This window comes from Nyctereutes procyonoides, unplaced genomic scaffold (assembly GCF_905146905.1).
Source record: "Nyctereutes procyonoides isolate TBG_1078 unplaced genomic scaffold, NYPRO_anot_genome, whole genome shotgun sequence".
Taxonomy (NCBI): domain Eukaryota; kingdom Metazoa; phylum Chordata; class Mammalia; order Carnivora; family Canidae; genus Nyctereutes; species Nyctereutes procyonoides.
The window spans coordinates 74,606,593-74,626,524 of NW_026575052.1; the positions used below are offsets into that span (position 1 = coordinate 74,606,593).

The 19,932-nt window shown below is 37.7% G+C and overlaps 1 protein-coding gene across 1 annotated transcript in view; it reads right to left on the reverse strand.

Annotated features, from left to right (window-relative positions):
- Positions 1 to 19,932, reverse strand: part of MALRD1 (MAM and LDL receptor class A domain containing 1) — a 761,302-nt gene that overhangs the window by 651,026 nt on the left and 90,344 nt on the right. Inside the window, 2 exon segments of the mRNA XM_055332672.1 lie at positions 3,786 to 3,959; positions 12,298 to 12,395. Coding sequence (XP_055188647.1) covers positions 3,786 to 3,959; positions 12,298 to 12,395 — 272 coding nt within the window.

The window sequence follows — 19,932 nt, forward strand, 5'->3', positions numbered from 1 at the left end:
CTAGGATTTGTTCAAATACATATTCTGGCCCTCTGGCCCTTTCGGCGCCCTCGGGAACCCCAATTAAACGTAGGTTTTTCTTCCTTAGACTGTCATTTATTTGCCTTAATCTGTCTTCATGGTCCCTTAATTGATTGTCTCTTTTTTCCTCAGTTTCCCTCTTTGCCATTAACTTGTCTTCTAGGTCACTCACTCGTTCTTCCACCTCGTTAACCCTCGTCGTTAGGACTTCTAGTTTGGATTGCATCTCATTCAATTGATTTTTAATTTCTGCCTGATTGGATCTAAATTCTGCAGTCATGAAGTCTCGTGAGGCCTTAATGCTTTTTTCTAGAGCCACCAGTAGCTGTAGAATAGTGCTTCTGAATTGGCTTTCTGACATTGAAGTGTAATCCAGATTTTGTAACCCTGTGGGAGAGAGGGCTGTTTCTGATTCTTTCTTTTGAGTTGAGGTTTTCCTTCTAGTCATTTTGCTCAGTGCAGAGTGGCCAGAAACAAGTTGTATTGGAACACGGGGGAGTATCACTGGTCCGTCCAGCTGGTCTTCTGGGGGAGGGGCCTGCTGCGCTGATTCTCAGGTGTTAGCACTTGGGGGAGCTGCTCTGCCCCTGCCTGCTGCAGGGCTCAGCGGGGGTTGTTTACCCCGTGGGGCCCCAGGAGGAACAGCCGCAGTTGCTATGGCAACTCTGGAAGCCTGGATTCAGCCTCCGCAGGAACTACGGGGCTCGGGGCTCTCGGCTCTCGGCTCTCGGCTCTCCCTCCGCTGGGCCTGGAGGCTCCGGGGCGGGGCCGCTGATCTGCTCAGCTCGGGGCAGGAGCGTCCTTGCTGTCCTGGGCCCTCCCGGCCTCTGCCTGTCCCGGGGGAGGCCGGATCTTGGGCTGTGTCACGGCGCCCTGTGCTCCGGGGCCTGCGCTGTTGGATTTGCGCTCCCGCCCTGCAGCTCCCTCCCTGGAGCCGCTCCCGAGCCCCTCCGAGCTGCTCCGGTCGGTCCCCGCCGTGCGCGCTGCAGCCCTTAGGGAGCTCGTTGCACTCTCCCGGGGCGCAGGTGTCTGTTAGTGTCCCCGGGAGCCCGAGGGCATCCCCGCCCTCCTGGGTCCTGCTCCACCTCCCTGCGAGCCCCTTTCCCCCGGGAAGGTTGGTGCAGCTCCTGCTCCTCCGGGACGGGTAAATAGTTATCATGATGACACTAAACTCATATCTGTCAACAGTAACTCTGAACGTGAATGGGCTTAATGACCCCATCAAAAGGCGCAGGGTTTCAGACTGGATAAAAAAGGAGGACCCATCTATTTGCTGTCTACAAGAGACTCATTTTAGACAGAAGGACACCTACAACCTGAAAATAAAAGGTTGGAGAACCATTTACCATTCAAATGGTTCTCAAAATATACCCTAAAAACTATAGAACACTTCTGAAAGAAATTGAGGAAGACACAAAGAGATGGAAAAATATTCCATGCTCATGGATTGGCAGAATTAATATTGTGAAAATGTCAATGTTACCCAGGGCAATTTACACGTATAATGCAATCCCTATCAAAATACCATGGACTTTCTTCAGAGACTTAGAACAAATTATTTTAAGATTTGTGTGGAATCAGAAAAGACCCCAAACAGCCAGGGGAATTTTAAAAAGAAAACCATATCTGGGGGCATCACAATGCCAGATTTCAGGTTGTACTACAAAGCTGTGTTCATCAAGACAGTGTGGTACTGGCACAAAAACAGACATATAGATCAATGGAACAGAACAGAGAACCCAGAAGTGGACCCTGAACTTTATGGTCAACTAATATACGATAAAGGAGGAAAGACGATCCACTGGAAGAAAGACACTCTCTTCAATAAATGGTGCTGGGAAAATTGGACATCCACATGCAGAAGAATGAAACTGGACCACTCTCTTGCACCATACACAAAGATAAACTCAAAATAGATGAAAGATCTAAATGTGAGACAAGATTCCATCAAAATCCCAGAGGAGAACTCAGGCAACACCCTTTGTGAACTTGGCCACAGTAACCGGAGAAGGACAAACAGTGTATGTTCTCATTCATTTGGGGAATATGAATAATAGTGAAAGGGAATATAAGGGAAGGGAGAAGAAATGTGTGAGAAATATCAGAAAGGGAGACAGAACATAAAGACTTCTAACTCTGGGAAATGAACTAGGGGTGGTGGAGGGGGAGGAGGGCGGGGGGTGGGGGTGAATGGGTGACGGGCACTGAGGGGGACACTTGACTGGATGAGCACTGGGTGTTATTCTGTATGTTGGTAAATTGAACACCAATAAAAATTAATTTATAAAATTAAAAAAAAACTAATATTTACTGAGTGTCTACTATGCCCAGGTAATGTCCAAGTGATAAACACAGCAATAATAAGAATTTTGTGAGTTTATGCCAGAATATCTTCTATGTGCTTCATATATAAAAATCATTCAATTCTCACAATAGTTCTAGAAAGAAGAGAATATTGTCTGGAGTCCATATTTATTCTCTCTTCCTCCTACTCCCATGAGCAGGAACTTCCCTGCAATAACATTGCTGTTACTGACCTCTTAGTCTCTTCCATGGAGAGGAGGATTTAAGTGATTTGTGATGTTAGAAGAATAAGCTGGATGTGCTAAACTCATGATGTGTGTCTCCCATTCAACTCCCACTCTCTTTGGACACATACACTCTGATGTTAGCTCTGGCTAATAGTAATAGGTTTCCCCCAAAGTATGAGTCCTGGATTTCTTTGGCAGAATTTGTTGTTCTTTGGGTGAATATGTTTATTCTGAGGTGAAGCGTTATTTAAACATATGGCTGCAGATTCTAAAACCACCTTCTCTAAAATATTTTTCTGTTTGACTTATTTATCTTAACTGGTTCAGAGATGAGGACCAGTGAGGTACGTTATTTATTAGCAGCTCCTAACACCCCAACAATGAACCTCACCCCCTATTTAACAGAAGAAACAACAAGCACAGAGGGATTAAGCAACTTCCCCATGATTGTACAATTGGCTTGAACCCTGGACTCCAGAGCTGATGTTTATGGCCACCATTTTAGCTTTAATACTCAGACTCCCCTTAAGTATTGCTTTTACCATCACTGTGGTTTTAACAGATAGGTAAATGTGAGGCTCAAAGATATAACAGTCAGGACCTGAGCAGAGATCAAGAGTCAGACCACCTAATTCCAAAGGCTGTGTGTTTTCTGCTATGTTCTATCACCCAATCCAGTTCCTAAAATCACTCCTTTCAAATGTCATCGAGAAGGAAGCCATATCCAAGAGGGTGGAAATGTAGGCACCAATCAGATTACCTACAGTTGCCTTCTTTTATCACTAACCAAGAAAATGATATAAAAGATTCATAAAAATTCTCAATATTAATAGGCAGCAGAAAATAAGGCATTAGAATTAAAATGTGAACATAGTCCAAGCTAGGTTTTTTCACCACCTCATACAATCTGCCATCCTCACTTTTAAAAAATAAATATCTTCCTATTAAATTACTTCTCTCTGTGTCATTATATTTAGCTCTTTGGGTTTTTTTCTTGTCCTCCTATTCAATTCTTATCTCTACTTTCACTAAGTGTCCACACGTAAGTCTTGAGCACTCAGTCAATTAACATCTGTACTCATCCCTGATTGTCAATATGTTTGCATTATTGATATCTGATAAATCTATGGGATATATGTGTTATATATGTGTTACATTGTTCTCTGAGAAATAAATTAGTATTACATTAGCATCTCCTGATGAGTTGCATTAATTTATTATGTGCTTGCTTACCTGAAAAGGTAAGGTTGATTCTCCAAGCTTCACATAGAGATTAATTTTTGCTTGTTTCCACTGAGATTTGGAGATTCCAATTAGATCACCTTGCTTTTGCAAATCCCCATCCAGTGATGTTCTTGTAAAAACTGAGAGACGTGAATGCTGAGACAAATGATACCAAAATCGCACCTGTTGGAAATGTTTTTGAATGACATAAATATCCCATTTACCTGTATCCAACAGCTTTTCTATAATTAAAAATATCCAAACTATCCCTTCTGTTAAATATAATCTCAATTATTGTTTCCTCCAAATATACAAGCCCAGAAAATGCTAAGTAATTATTTTGTCTGTCTTTGCAGTCTCCCCTTAAGAAAAGGCTTAAAGTGCGGGTGCCTGGGTGGTTCAGTTGGTTAAATGTCTGCCTCTGGCTCAAGTCATGATCCCAGGGTCCTGGGACTGAGCCCTACGTCAGGCTCCCTGTTCAGCAGGGGAGCCTGCTTCTCCTTCTCCCTCTGTCCCTGTGATTGATCTCTTGCTTACTCTCTAATGAAAGAAAGAGAAAGAAAGAAAGAAAGAAAGAAAGAAAGAAAGAAGAAGAAAGAAAGAAAGAGCGGGTGGGCTCAAAGTGACTCTTCTAACTAGTATTTTTAACACATGCCACCAAGATGTCTAAAGAAATAGGACATTAGCACACCACTAAGACAAGTTTGAGGACACATTATTTGTCCACACCATCATGGGCAGTACCACCCTGTTCCCACAGAAGTTTCCATGGTCTTTCCTTCTGTGGAAGGACTCTTCTCTCGTTTCTTATAAATCTGGGGAGGTACACATTATTAGTGTATAAATTCAGGCTTTACTTATACTTTTTCCATGATGTCTCAAATACCAAACCAAAAAAAATATTTTCTTGAAAAATTATTTTCTCAGGTAAAAGAAAACTGTAAGGAGTCCTTTTCATTAATTCTTTCTCATGGGGACACTATCAAAGAACTTGGGAGCTCATATAACACTGTTAATTCATAATTTAATCAAGTAAGAAACCATCCTTGAGGAGGGAGGTGATCATTTCACCTCCTAGTCACTATTAGGGATGACATAATTAATCTAAGGTTTTGAGTGCCTAACTAGGTAGTAAAAAAAAAATGTAAAGAATTATTTTAGTGCTGACAGCAATAGCTACAACATGGAATTCAGGACTCTCATTTATTCAATCAATGTTTACTGAGCATTTTCTAAGTAAAAGGTACTATGTGAGGCAGAAATTAATTCCCTCAATGGCTGGATGATTCACTCTATAAAACACATTGACAAAATCTCCATAAACACAAGTTTAGCCAATTTTTTTCTTCTCATATCTTCAAAAAGTGCACTTTAGGACTTTCTAAGAAAGCACAACATTCAGAGATGAAGAGTCTCAGAAATAAAATCTTTCTCTTTGGATTCAAAGGGATTCCTTTTCTGTTGCACTATATTTTAAATTCTTGTTCTTTTTTTTCCTTCACTGCTATGGTTTTGTTACATGGACAGATAACTCCCATTTCATGGTACCAATTTCAGAAGAAATTCAAGTAAAAAAAATATATTTGTTAAGATTTGACAGAGAGTGAGCACGAGCAGGGGGAGGGGCTGAGGGAGAGTGAGAATCTCAAGCAGACTCCCTACTGAGCGTGGAGCCCAAGGCGGGGCTCAGTCTCACAACCCTAAGATCATGGTCTAAGCCAAAAATCAAGAGCCAGATGCTTAACCAACTGAGCCACCCAGGCACCCCGAGGTCCCCCCAAAATTTTAGATGCTCTTTTAAAAAGTCATCTAGCTTAAAGAAGTATTCTCTGTTCCAAAGTGGTACATTTTTTTTAAGTGTCTACTCAATTGCCACCACTTGATCAAAAAATATTTTCTGGTTGTCTACTACATTTCAGACTTTACTACCATGCTCTGCTAAACTCAGATAAGCAAGGCAGGTAAGTGAGAAATGTAAAGTCAAATAAATGGAAGTGCTTGATTAGATTCTATGGGAGGGGAAGATTTAGGTTCCTCAACCACAATTACCTACTAGATCCCTGCAAAGTTTCAGCATGGTCCAAGCTTATTATTTTTTAACGATTTTATTTATTTATTCATGAGAGACACAGAGAGAGAGTGAGGCAGAGACACAGGCAGAGAGAGAAGCAGGCTCCATGCAGAAGCCTGACATGAGACTCGATCCCAGGACTCCAGGATCACATCCTGGGCCGAAGGCAGGTGCTAAACCACTGAGCCACCCTGGGATCCCTGGTCCATGCTTATAAATAAGCAAAACAGAGCTTTAACCTTAGTGGTAAAAGAAATACATTTGCCCCATCAGAATAGCAAGCTGTCAAACTGTCATTCAGTACATCACCAATGCTAATGTATTCTAATAGTGTATTAAGAATAAATACCAGGGCACCTGGGTAGCTCAGTCAGTTAAGCATCTGTCTTCAACTCAGGTCATGATCTCAGAGTCCTGGGATTGAGCCCCATGTCGAGCTCCCGGCTCAGCTGGGAGTCTGCCCCTCCCCCTCTCCATCCGCCCCTCTCTCCCACTTCTACTGTGCTCTCACTCTCTCTCTCTCTCAAATAAATAAAATCTTTAAAAAAGAAAGTAAATCCCAATGGGATCTATATTTAATAGGATAAGAGCTTAAGCTATATTTAATTTAATCCTTTAACAGACTTGGCATTGTAGACAATTAAGGAGCTTATTAGCTCCTTAGCTAATTATAGACCAAGCTTTTAGCTTATTATAGACCAAGAAACCTTCCATAGATTTTTTTTTCAAGTTTAATATTCATAAGGGTGAAATCACTGAACAAAGTCATTAATACAGCTGTGATTTCAGATAGGCACTTGTCAAGTGTGCAACCTCTGTGGCTTTCAAGCTAATACACACTAGAACACTAAGCCATGAACCCAAAATCATGATGTATGCATGAAGTCCTCACAGAATCTATTAAAGCAGTTTGTGTTTAGTAGGTTTTCAGTTAATAGATATTTTTTTTTAAAAGAAGAAAAAGGAGGGATCCCTGGGTGGCGCAGCGGTTTGGCGCCTGCCTTTGGCCCGGGGCGCGATCCTGGAGACCCGGGATCGAATCCCACGTCGGGCTCCCGGTGCATGGAGCCTGCTTCTCCCTCTGCCTGTGTCTCCGCCTCTCTCTCTCTCTCTCTCTCTCTCTCTCTGTGACTATCATAAATAAATAAAAAAAAAATTAAAAAAAAAAGAAGAAGAAAAAGGATGAGTAGGACTATTAGCATCAATGCTTCAGTAAACATCTGTACTTTCCCAGAGAGTGAAAGAAGCTGCTCTGTGTCAGAAAAGGTATAAAGTATTAGGGGTCTTTAGGGACTCCAGAGTTTGATGGGGGGAGAGGGGGAAATGAAAAGGGAACAGGGACACCTGGGTGGCTCAATCAGTTAAGCATCTGTCTTCAGGTCAGCTCACAATCTGAGGGTCCTGGGATTGAGCCCTGAGACTGCTGCTCAGTGGGGAACCTGATGCTCCCTCTGCCCCTTCCCACCACTCATGCTCTCAGGTAAATAAAATCTTTTAAAAAAAAGTATTAGAAAAGGGAACATTTAACTATAATGTGTATATCGGCAAAGGTGTGAAAAGTGTGTGGCTATTCATATGTAACTTAATTAAAATGAAACTAAATAAAAAATCCAGTTCCTTGGTTACACTCATTACATGTTAAGTGCTCAATAGCTATATGTAGTTAGTAGCTATCATATTGGACATAGCAGAGAAAAACTTCCATTGCCACAGAAAATTATCTTTAAAAAACTATGAAACAGGTATATTAAAAGTATAACTATTTAAGATTTACTACTTATTTCAAAATGGAATTATTTTTATGATTCATACCTGATTCATTAAAAAGTAGTAAGATAAATGTTAATATTAAATAATATTATTTCTCTTGGTTTTTCACTAAGACACACTTTATATAGACACTGAATTACTATGTTCAAAGCAATTTCATATGGTTAAAAAAAAACTTTCAACAATGCAGTTCCTTTAATTGCAAATTAGAGGGGGGGAAATGAAGCTCGGACTAATCTATTGGTTTAAATTGTATTCTCTGTGCATTATTTTATATATGTTTTAAATAGCCAATCATTCATTTTTACAAAAGGAAAGGATTTTTTTGTATTAATAGTTATTGTACAGGTTATGAGTACAGGTGAATAAGCTGGAAAGTATGATGGCCTTGGCCACACCACTTGCTCTTTGGTTCCTGCAGGGCTTTGTGACATTGCCCAGAGGAGTAGCCAGCTCCACACAGGAGTAACTAGGCTCTCTGATACTTAACTCTATGAAGGACCTAACAGGGCATTATTAATGAGTTTAAAATAATTTCTTCATTCGATTTTGGTCTGTGCCCAACTGAAACTCTACTCTTCAACGGTTCTGCTTCTTTCCTCAGTCGTCCTAGAATCTTTCTTTCAACTACTCCCCTATCTCAGACACCCTTGGCCAGATCTTCATACCCTCTCTCAATTGTATTCCAAACAGTTCAGCTATCTCTGCTTTCTCTGATTCATATCAGAGTCTGTCTAGTATATGAAACATCTCTTTTACCTTCTATTTTACCTTTAAGATCTAAAATAATAGTTTCAAAAAAAAGAAGGAAAAAGAAAAAAGAAAAAGAAGAGAGAGAAAAGAAGATATAGGTAGCTCCTCAAAATTCAACTGGGACTAAGTTCGTGTTGGGAGGGGGAACATTCATCACACACACATACCTCTCTCAACATTACCACAGTGACTTTTCTGACTCCTAGTCATAATTATGTTTTTGCTTGAGTATTCTTCATCTGAATAAGCTTAATTAGAATCTTCGGTAAAATGTAATGTTTTCATTTAAATGATTAGCCTCCATGTGTTTTGCTCATGTACAGGTGGAGAGTAATTGTTCAGCTTTTCCCCCATATACTGTTGCCCTCTCTAGAATACATCCCATACTCTAATGTCTATCCTTGGATTAAACAGAATAATCAGAGAATGAAGTGTGATTGTACCATTGCAAGCTCCACTCCATAATTTTTATTATTATTATTTTATTTATTTGTTTTTTACTAAATTTCTCGACATGAGTTCATCACTCTAGTTGGGGAACATTTTAAGACATGGCATTTCAAAACTCAAGAGAATTATTATTATTATTGTCACGGTGTACTTACACTCTTGGAGCACTTAACACTGAATTGCTGTCAGAATGCCTAAATTGTCATTTCATTAGGGCAAAGCATGTACTTAGGTTGTCCCTATTCCCAGCATTGAGGGCTGTAATCAGCAAGGAACAGGTAAGCAATATGCGTGTACTGAATCAGAGAAAGAATGTTTACGTTGTTATCTCTGCGTACACTCAGGAGATGATTCTCAGGAGAACTATTTTTTTGCTTTATTTTGTTATTTTTACTGCCTTGAATATAAACCAAATGATGATTCATCTGTCTCTGTTGGTTGCTGGAAAACTTAGTTCAAACATATAGCTTGGCTCTAATAAATTTTATTTGTGGAACCAACCCATTTCTTGCCTCATCTACTTTTACCCTGATAACCTCATCCAGTCTTTTAAGATTTTTATTATTTTTTAAAGAATATTAAAACAAGTGCAAAACAAGTTGGGGAGTTTTTTTTTTAATAGACAAATGCAAAGAAGGTTGGAAAGCAGAAGCTTTGTGTTATCAATCTTCCTGTCTTTGATTGTGAAGTCCTAAAAGTAATTTTGTATAGTAACTCAAATATGAGAACTCAGAAGGTATTAATACCTACCATAAATCTCCTTCATATTTGATATTTCCTAGTTAATTCAAAACAGTAACAGCATCTCAACATAAGTAAGAAATAGTAGCTTCTGGCTCCCATGTGTTCTGTTTGTCCTATCTCCTGGCCATTCCATGGAAAAATGCCAAGTTTCCAACAGTAACTTGAAGGGACTTTTGAAGCTTTTAAGGTTCACATCTTGAGCAAGGAATGAGTGGGTGTAGGAAAATTTGTGCATGTTGATGCCATGTGCTGGCTATACAAAAAGCACAAGATAATTCACAGAAAATTACTAGCTTGTTAAAAAAGGAGACTCAAAAGAAAGCTTCCTGGTTTAAAAGTCCTTTCAAAAAAACATTCTGAACTGTATTAGCTTCATGTGATTAGTTAGGGAAAAAATGTAATTTCATAAAATGAAGACTTTAATCATATCAAAGCACCCAGGATCAGTTATCTCCCTGCCTAACTTTACCATTTTATAATGACAAACATCTGCTATTCCATGAATATAACTATTATTAATATGTTTCAATTAGGAAGACTGGCTGGATTTTCTGATTACTCAAGAAGATAAGAATTTGGTTTGTTTGCTTATTCTGTAACTTTTATGAAAGAAAGTATTATATATTACCACAGACTTGTAAAAAAAGTAATACTATATTCTTAGCATACTCCTTTGGGAAAGAACATTAAGCTATGTGTATGTCAGACTATAAATAACCTTCTCTCACTATCTAATTCTACTTCCTAAACCAACAAGTATGATCAAGTAACCCAAATATCCCTCCCTCCAACTCAGAAGTCCTAACATTCAAGCAGATACAGACAAAAGAGTAAAAATCAAACACCTCTTCTGGCCATCTGTTGACGGCTCTTCGAAACACTTTTCTAAAAAGCAAGGCAAACCACTAACTCAGCATTTGAGGCCTTGGGAGGTTGAGTACTTGGTTCTGAGAAATAAATCAGCAAGGGCCTAAACTGCTGAGGATTTCACTGAGGCCCCACCACAGCTAACTTCCAAGTTTAAGCAACAATAGAGAAAAAATGCTCCCAAGTGGAAACAATCATATGTTGAAACAATCCCAATGACCACAAATTAATGGCCACCAGTATACAACAATGGAAAATGTAGGTCATCTTTCAAAAAGAGAAGATGTTTATGATTTCTGATTTCATCTCAGGAATTTCTAAAAAGCCTTAATGTTTGCTTTCAAATTTCTACAGAACAGCTAGACTTAATACATTTTATTGTTTTGTATCCAATGCCTTATGTATATAGCAATGGTGATCACATCACTTCAGCATATGACCTTGAATTAAAGCTAAGCAAGCTTGTAAGCTACTTTTACAGAGCAAGTAAATGCTTCAGGAGTTCTCAAAAAAAAAATCTATTATCTATCACATAGGATTTAATTGAAATCAAACAAAGGAGAGCAAGTATAGAGTGCACTGGGTGAAGTGGAAGTGGAGTCCAGGTAGTTACTTTAAATGTAATCCCCACAGAGAAATGGGCAGGGAATAACAAGGGGGAAAAAAGAGAGAGACAGAGGACAATCCACTAAGAGATCTGAACACTCCCATTTAGATTTATATCAAGCTGAACATATAATTAGATTTATTCCTCTAAACAATATATAATTTGTCACCAGGAATGCCTGCATAAACTGCTGGACCCCCACATTTATGGATGATGAATTTAGTGTGCAGCAGTATCAATATGCATTGTCTTCTGATAACTAAAAAAATAAAATACACTGAAATCCTGAGGGCTTAGAGTCTTTCTAGAACTCTCTAAAGGACTGAAAAGAAGGGAAGCTGAATAGAAACATCAAATGTGGGTGTTAGTTCTATGGAAAATAGCAGAGTTCTGTTTAGTGAACACCTATTATGTGGCAGATACTTTATTTAATGACATTTTAATCCTGACAAATGGGGCACCTGGGTGGCTCAATGGATGAGTGTCTGCCTTAGGCTTAGGTTGTAATCCTGGGGCCCTGGGATCCAGTCCCACATCAGGCTCCCTGTAGGGAGCCTGCTTCTCCCTCTGCCTATGTCTCTCTGTGTCTCTCATGAATAAAACCTTTTATAAAAAAGATCCTGACAACCATGGGAAAAGGTACACTAATATTATGCTTCCAGTGCAGACACGGAGCCTCAGAGTAAATATAATCTGTGGCAGAACTGAGGTTTGAACCAAGTCGGCCTGACTCAGAAGCCCTTCTTAGCTTTCTTCTCTCTATTGTGCTGGCGAAATGGACAGTCTGTATGGTCTATGTTTACTGGACGCCACCAAGACTAACTGAAAAAAAATAAAATTTCACAAAATGTAATAAATTTTTTCTGCACATACTTAATCCCTCTTTATTCCCCTTTTCATCTTACTTTCTGCAAGCCCTTGTTTGGCTTATTTTATTTTACATAATTAAACTTGTGGCCAAAATGATCAGCAGTTTTGGCAATATGTAGCCACAGCTTTGGATTACTAGAAGGACTATATGGGAAGAATACAAAATGACAGAAATATTCTTTGATAGGCCCCAAAAAAGAACCATTTAAGTTATATGTTGCAAATGGTCTTTGGAAGGACATGACATTTCATGTTGAAATAGCTCCTATAAATCCTCAGTTCATCATGAAAATGGCAGTAAAACATAGCAGGCATTTACTGACATAAGTAACCCACACCTAACAGTTTATACCACAGAATGGCCAATGGAAATTCCAACAACTGGTTACGTGACATGGGGTGGAAGCAGTGAGTGCTTTTATAAGAATAGGACTTCCAAGCTTGGCCACTCTTGGAGATTGATGTGATCTGAAATAAATGAATGATCCTACAAAAAAAAAAAAAAAAGGAAAAGTCACATGAATATAAATTCTGAAATCAAATTAAATGAAGCTTGTAAGCTTACAATTAGATATTCAACATGCCCTCATGAAATTCTCATGAGAGCATTATTTTTAAGTTTCTTCACAAAGAATGTGAGCCTGTGGAATGAGTTTGGTTTCTCCTGGGGCTTACGTGTTTCACATTGTTGTCTGTGCTACTGGGGATGAAAGCTTAATTAAAGATCTAATCTGAGCATTAACGAAATAACTGCTTTTAGATTTTAACTACAGTGGATGTGCTCATGGCAAATGTACAGGGGGATAACATCTCTTAGCAGCTCAAAAGATCACACATTCTGAACTGCTGTCAGGGGTAGTTTCATTGCATATTGAAAATTTACAAGGAAGGTTGTGTGGAACAATGTCAAGGCCTGATTCTGCCCTTTGATAATCAGGAAGTGATACACAACTTGGAAAGCACAATATTTTGACTGAAAAATACCATATTCAGAAAGTGATTTTCCTAGATACAGGGCAATGCTCACTACACAGAAAGGAAAGGATTTTCAAAATAAACTATTATTTTATAGCTACCACCACCTGTTTAACCAAGCAATCAAAGTTGCAAATGAGCAGTATCATTTCTGAATGAAAAAATAGAACCAGTTTATATGGGCTTTTTTTAAGTAGGCTCCACACCCAATGTGGGGCCTAAACTCATGACCCTGTGACCAAGAGTCACATGCTCTACTGACTGCATCAGCCAGGCACCTCTATATGAGCTTTAAGATCCCAAAACCAACAGAGAAGAATAAAATTTCAAACCAAGAGTGATAGAAACTATATAAGTTCATTAAATTTTGTTTCCCTAATTCAAACTAAGAGTGATAGAAACTATACAAGTTCATTAAATTGTTTCACCTATAAAAGAATAGCATAGGAAAAGAGGATTTTGAAAAAATTATCCCAGCTTAAAAATCCTCAGGTTCAACTAAAAAGTCTCATAAAAGACCAATCAAAATTCTAGAAAATAATGAATATTCAAGGAACCTAGTCCCCTGATCATTTAAAAGCAATATATAAAAATTTCAAACAAGCAGTTAATAAAGGATGGCACATATAAACTAAAACTCCAGTTCTAAAAGAAGCAAAAGATTTAAATAAATTAGCTAAGCCACAAAAATGACCAGAAAGGTGATTTAAAAAATCTACTGGAAATTTGTGGCACCGCAGTTGAGTTTTATTTTTAAGGAATACTTGTAACATTATTGAAGGGATCTTAAGTCTTAGAGAAATATGGAGAACTCCTTGACTCATTTTATATTGTCAGATATCTCTAATTTAAAAATTAGGGAAATGGAAAAATAAGAAATAAACTTCAGAGTAATGTCACTCATGACCATAGATATAAAATTCTAATTATAAAGTTATCAATTACATTTGAGATCCTTATAAAAAATATGTCCTGAAAAAAAACAAAAAAAAAATATGTCCTGACTAATCAGAGCTTTCCAAGAATGGAAGCTGAGTTTAATTTAGCTGCTTTATCAACATAGTCAATCAGATCAACAAATCAAAGGGTAAAATCAGACTCAGATCAACAAATAATGAGAAGACTGAAGAAAAAAATAGCCATTCCCAATTAAAAAAAAAGAAAATATTAAAAGTAAACAATTAAATGAAGACTAAGATCAACTCCAAAATAAATATCCCAAATGGCAAACAACAGAGCTATTTTAATTAAATAAGAAACCAGAGATTTCTATCCTTATTAATTACAGATATTACCTTAGACTAACATTATCTTATAGGCCTAGTGAATCTGATAGTCTTGAAAATAATAAATTATAGTAAACATAATAGAAAATAGAGTTCTCTATTTTCTAGAGAGTTTGGCAATAAACTAGATTTTTGGCAATAAAATAGAGTTTTGCCAATAATAAAATAGTAAAAGTAGAAACTCCCAAGGCTTCTATTTTTAAATAATTACAAGTATTAAGAGAATTTGGTAATGTAAATATAAACAGATATTATTTTTCTTAACTTTAGAATAAGACCCTAGATTTAGAAATGGTGAGAAATATTCTCCTCACAGTTACAGCAATACAAAAAAATATGTTTGAATAAGTTTAACAAGAAAAGAACAGAACTTTAATGAAGAAAATTATAAAAACTTGTGGAAGACCATAAACCCTCTGATTAAATAGAAATAATATAGTTTTAGATGAAAAGATATTAAAATATTAATTTAATGAAAATGTATTTGAAAGCATAATAAAATCCTAAGAGAATTTTAATATTTAGAAAACAAAAGGACTTCTAGGAAAATGTCTCCGGATTTACTTTCTTATAAGTTTTCTATGCAGAATATACTAAGAGAACAATGGGATAATAGTATATCAAGGTGATTGTTCCTGGTAATCTGAAATGTTCCATGTAAAATTCCTGTACACCCACAAACCCAGAAGGGTGACATGACTACATAGTACAAGAATTAAAGAATGAGGGGGTCAGCCTCCATGCATTACACTGTCCGTGACAACCACAACCTCACCTTTTGCAAAACATGCACCTGCTTTTAATGCAATGGTCTAGAAGGGACTCTACATGATCTGAAAACATGTAGAAACCAGATTTATAAATATAGATACAAATATCATGAACCAATATTATGATATATAATAAAAATCATGAATACCATAAACAAAACCAAGTAAGATTTGGTTCATAAATGCAAAGGTGGTTTAATTTTTAAAAAATTCACCTTATGAAGAAACACAAAAGATAATGATGATATGATTAGAATGATACAGAAAAAAATCTGACAAATTTTAACATAGGCTCATATATACACACAAAAAAATACATTATGAATAGAAGGGAATGTTTTTATCTAATAAAGCAAAACAATTTTTCAGCAAATATAGCACTTAAGGTTGAATTACTGAAAATTTTCTTCTGAAATAAGAAGTATAGCAGCTATCACCAGTTGTATTTAACATTTGTCCAGAGTCACTAGCCAGTTCAATGAAACAAAGAAAACAGAAGCCTTAAGATTTAGAAACAAGGAAATAAAAGTCATCATTTGCAGAGAAAATAATTGTGAACCTAGGAAATAAAAATTTTTTTAAATAATATATATATATATATATACACACACACTCTTAACTATAATAAAATTAGCAGTTATTGGATACAAGATCAATATTTAAAAATATAATTGCATTTCTATATAATAGCAACACCAAAAAAGTTAATATAACTTATAATAGCTGTAAGCATATCAAAAACCTAAAAAAAAAAATAGTGTTTTTTAAATCTACACACCAAAAGTTTCAGAACATTTAGAGAAATTAGAGATGACCTAAATAAACTGAGAAATTAGAGACATTTGAAAAGATCATTTGTCAATAAAATATAAGTAAGGGTTACAAATAAGAAATCACTTTATACCCACAGATTAGAAGAATTTTAGAGAATATAATGCCTATTGCTGATAGACAAATGAAAAAAGGTACTCCTATTTTGTTAGTGGAATTTTAAGTATTAAGATTTAAGGGGCAAGTACATCTTAAAAATATATAGTGCCATAGTCATTTACTGCGTGGAAATGAAAGCATCCTATATAAGAAAATGTGTACATTAATGGATCTTGCAGCACTCTCATGATATTGTCACTCAATAGGATAGATACATTTTGCCATATCCAGACCAAAGAATTTAAGCAAGCAACAAATTAGGCTGCTTCCACTTCTAGGCAATGTTGAGTATCAGGGACAAGATTCAGTCGTCTTGAACTAGCCAAAAACAAAACACACGGAAAAAGACACCCATACACGATGCATTAGACATTGGTTTATGTAGCACAATGAAAATATAGGAACACAGGATAATGATCTCTCAGAGAGGAAAAACAAATGAGCTAAGCCATACTATTTCCCTAGCTTACCACCTAAATAGAGTTTCTAGCTCTATGTAGAAAGGTAGGAGCCAGAAGGAGTATGCTGGTGTCTTTAAGTTGAAAAGATGGAGGTGCTACTTTGGGGAGACTCAAGTGCCTAGAGTTCGTAAGGCAGCATATCAGGATGACAGGGCTGCAAAGAGAGAGAGGTCCAGAGATCTGCAGAGTCTCCTCTTTCCCCAAATCCCCACCTGAGCAACTGACCAGTGCATGGATGTGAGAAAACTATCTGAAATGGGCCACTGGAACATTTTCCAGAGGTCACAATGGGCCAGAAATGGAAGGCTCTTGTACCTATCACCAAAATGAAAAAAAAAAATTATACAAAGGAATTGGATGGAGCACTCAAGTCAAATGAAAACTTATGTCCAAACAAAAACTTGTATGCAAATTTTGCAGAATATTCGTAGTGACCAACATTTAGGAAGAACCCAAATACCCTCCAACTGATCAATGGATAAACAAACTGTGCTTTATCGATGTAATGGATTACTACTCAGCAGTCAAAAAGGAAGGAACTACCACTGCAGTCAACAACATGGATGAGTCTCGAATCCATTCAGCTAACTGCAAGACAGATAGACTCCAAAGGCCACTTACTGCGGGATCCTATGTATAGGACGTTGTGGAAAAGGCTAAACCATAGGGATAGAAATCAGATCAGTGGATGTCACTGGCTAGAAATGAGACAGACATGGACTACTAAGCTTTGGGAGGGGGGAATGGAACTCTGTTATATCTAGAGTTTTCTGATGGTTACACAATTATATATGTTTGTTCAAACTCAGTGAAGGTTGAATTTTATTGCATTTAAGTTATACTTTAACAGATGGACAGGACCCTCAGATACCTGGGTGGGGTGCCATGAATGGCAGGGTCCCTGATACTGAAGGAGGCAGGCTGTGCCATCATTTGTGTAATGCCCTTCCCATAATAAAGTCTTCCAAGAGGTCACATCACTAATAAAAATATATATCATTATATATTATATAATTAAATTATATATTATATAATTTAAATATTTATATAATATGTTATAATATAAATATTACAATATAAATTAAATATATATTAAAAAAACAGAAAAAGTAAAATACAAAAGGACTGATGACTTGGAGGAATTGCCATGAGCTATCTTAATAAAGGAAACAAGATAGAGATAATAGCTACAATAAGATCTCATTCTTTGGTAAAAACAAACAGTCACCAAAATACCTATAACTTTAAATGTATACATATCTATTATATATACATACGTGGGCATGAGCATAGATAAAAGTCCAAGATAATTAACATGAGTTGCCTGTTTGGATATTTAATAAGGTAACAACTAAGAACTGGAAAATAAGAACCAACCAAAGAAGGAAGGTTAGAAAAATCAAGATTTTACCCTAAAAAGAAGAGCTAGATAATGTCAAGCTGTTCATCTCTTACATAAAGTTAACATTTAGGAGTGTACATATAGGAGGAAAAATACTGACAATTAAACAGGTTTTTAAAGAGCTGTAACCCACAGACACAAATGTCTAAGAACATAATAGGTTGATATAAGTCTACAGTCTTAAATGTGGGAACCATGAGTCTGACCCTGCTGCCTTTCTCCCAGAATTCCCACTTCATTTGTCCTTGCACTTCCTGGTACTGATTTTTCCCCTCCTCATTTATGATGTAAGACCACTAGTGATCATCTTTAAGTTTGATAACGACAATGATAGGTGAAGAAGAACAGATTGGATGGCTGAGGTACTCCCTGATGTGCCCCCTTTTTTTTTTTTTGAGATTTTATTTATTTATTCATGGGAGATACAGAGAGCGAGGCAGAAACATAGGCAGAGGGAGAAGCAGGCTCCCTTCTGGGGAGCCTGGTGCGGGACTCCATCCGATGACCCTGGGATCACAACCTGGATCAAAGTAGATGCTCACCCATTGAGCCACCAAGATGCCCCTGATTTACCCTTTCTAGAGAACAGCTGTAATTTCTTTGCTTCTCTCACTTTCAATTTTAAAAGCCATCCCTAGTTCTATCAGTTTATTGTTACTTGTTAACATTGTTTATATCACAGATAAAGAAAAATGCATCCTTCAATATTTAACAAAGGGGACCTTTTAGAATCATTTTTAGCATAAATCATCATTAAACAGTAATTATAAGATGTCAGAAGACTGCTTATAAATGTTTTCTAATTGTCAAAGTCCTGGTGGTATTCCTAGTTTTCTGACCAGAATGCACAACAAATAGCTTTTAACATTGAATAGGCTTTTATTCTACAAAAAACCTTCCCAGGCATTACTTCATTTAATCTGCATAATTTTACCTAAAGGATATTTTGATTTTCCCTATTTTCTAGCTGGAAAAAAAAAAAGAGTACAAAGTCACTTAGCAGACTTGTGCGATGTCAACAACATCCTGACAGCCTTGGGCAACCAGTGCTCTCTGCCACCCTGCTGTGGGAGACGTCTCCTAAGGCCACCATACGCACTGAATAGCTTCTAGAATCACTGCATTGGTTTAGCCCTGCATATGGTTTCCCTAGGACTTCCACCCATTCATGGTTTTCTACCCAAGTCTTGCACACTCTCTATTCCCCTCATCTCAGCAAGATTATTTTTTTTAACAGAAAACTGATTTATTTGTAACACAGCCCACTCCCAACACTTTGATAAACATACGTGTAGAAAGAGTCACAATTAGACATTTAGCCAAAGGCAGAGCTTCATGGCTCCCAAAACAGCAAGCCCATCTCTCCCAGGGACCCAGGTCCAGGGCCAATCTGAACACACCAACAGGCAAGCTCCCAATGAGGATGCCCTTGGTCTCAGCGTCTCACTCTTCTCGGACACCTCTTAAACATAACTGCAGGGGTGCCTGGTTGGCTCAGTGGTTGAGCGTCTGCCTTCAGCTCAGGCTGTGATGATGGGGTCCTGGAATCGAGTCCCACATCAGGGTCCCCACAGGGAGCCTGTTTCTACCTCTGCCTCTGCCTCTTTCTGTGTCTCTCATGAATAAATAAAATAAATACGCAAAATAAAAAACGCTTCTTAACTGCAGCCTTCTACCCCCCACCCCCCACCAAGCCAAGTCCCAGCCTCTGAGCCACTGGAGAAGCTTCATTTGTAGGATCATCGACATGCTTCCGGCCTTACAGAAAGTGTTGCGTCTCTGCCTTTTAGAACAAAACTAATTGGTCACATGCTTTCATAGACTGAATGGTCACCATGGTCCTCCAGAGAAATTTCACATTCCTAAGCCCTCTATAATTCCCCTCTTTCCTCGCCTGCTTCATCATTTCTGTACTCTGCCCAAGCATGTGTCTCTCCACTAGAACCACCTGCAACTCTCCCATCCTCTTCTAGCATATTCCCTCAATTAGAACATCTCCCTTGGCAGCTCTCCTTCCTTATTTCAGCCTTTCTGGCAACTTCTCATTTCCCTTCATGTTCAGTTCAGGAGTCACCTCCTTCAGGAAAGCATCTTGATTCCACCTGAGTCACCCTCCATCTCATATAAAACATTTATTATATCTTATTGCAAATCCTCATTTATTTGCTTTGGTTACTAGCCCTCAGACCACCCCAAAGGC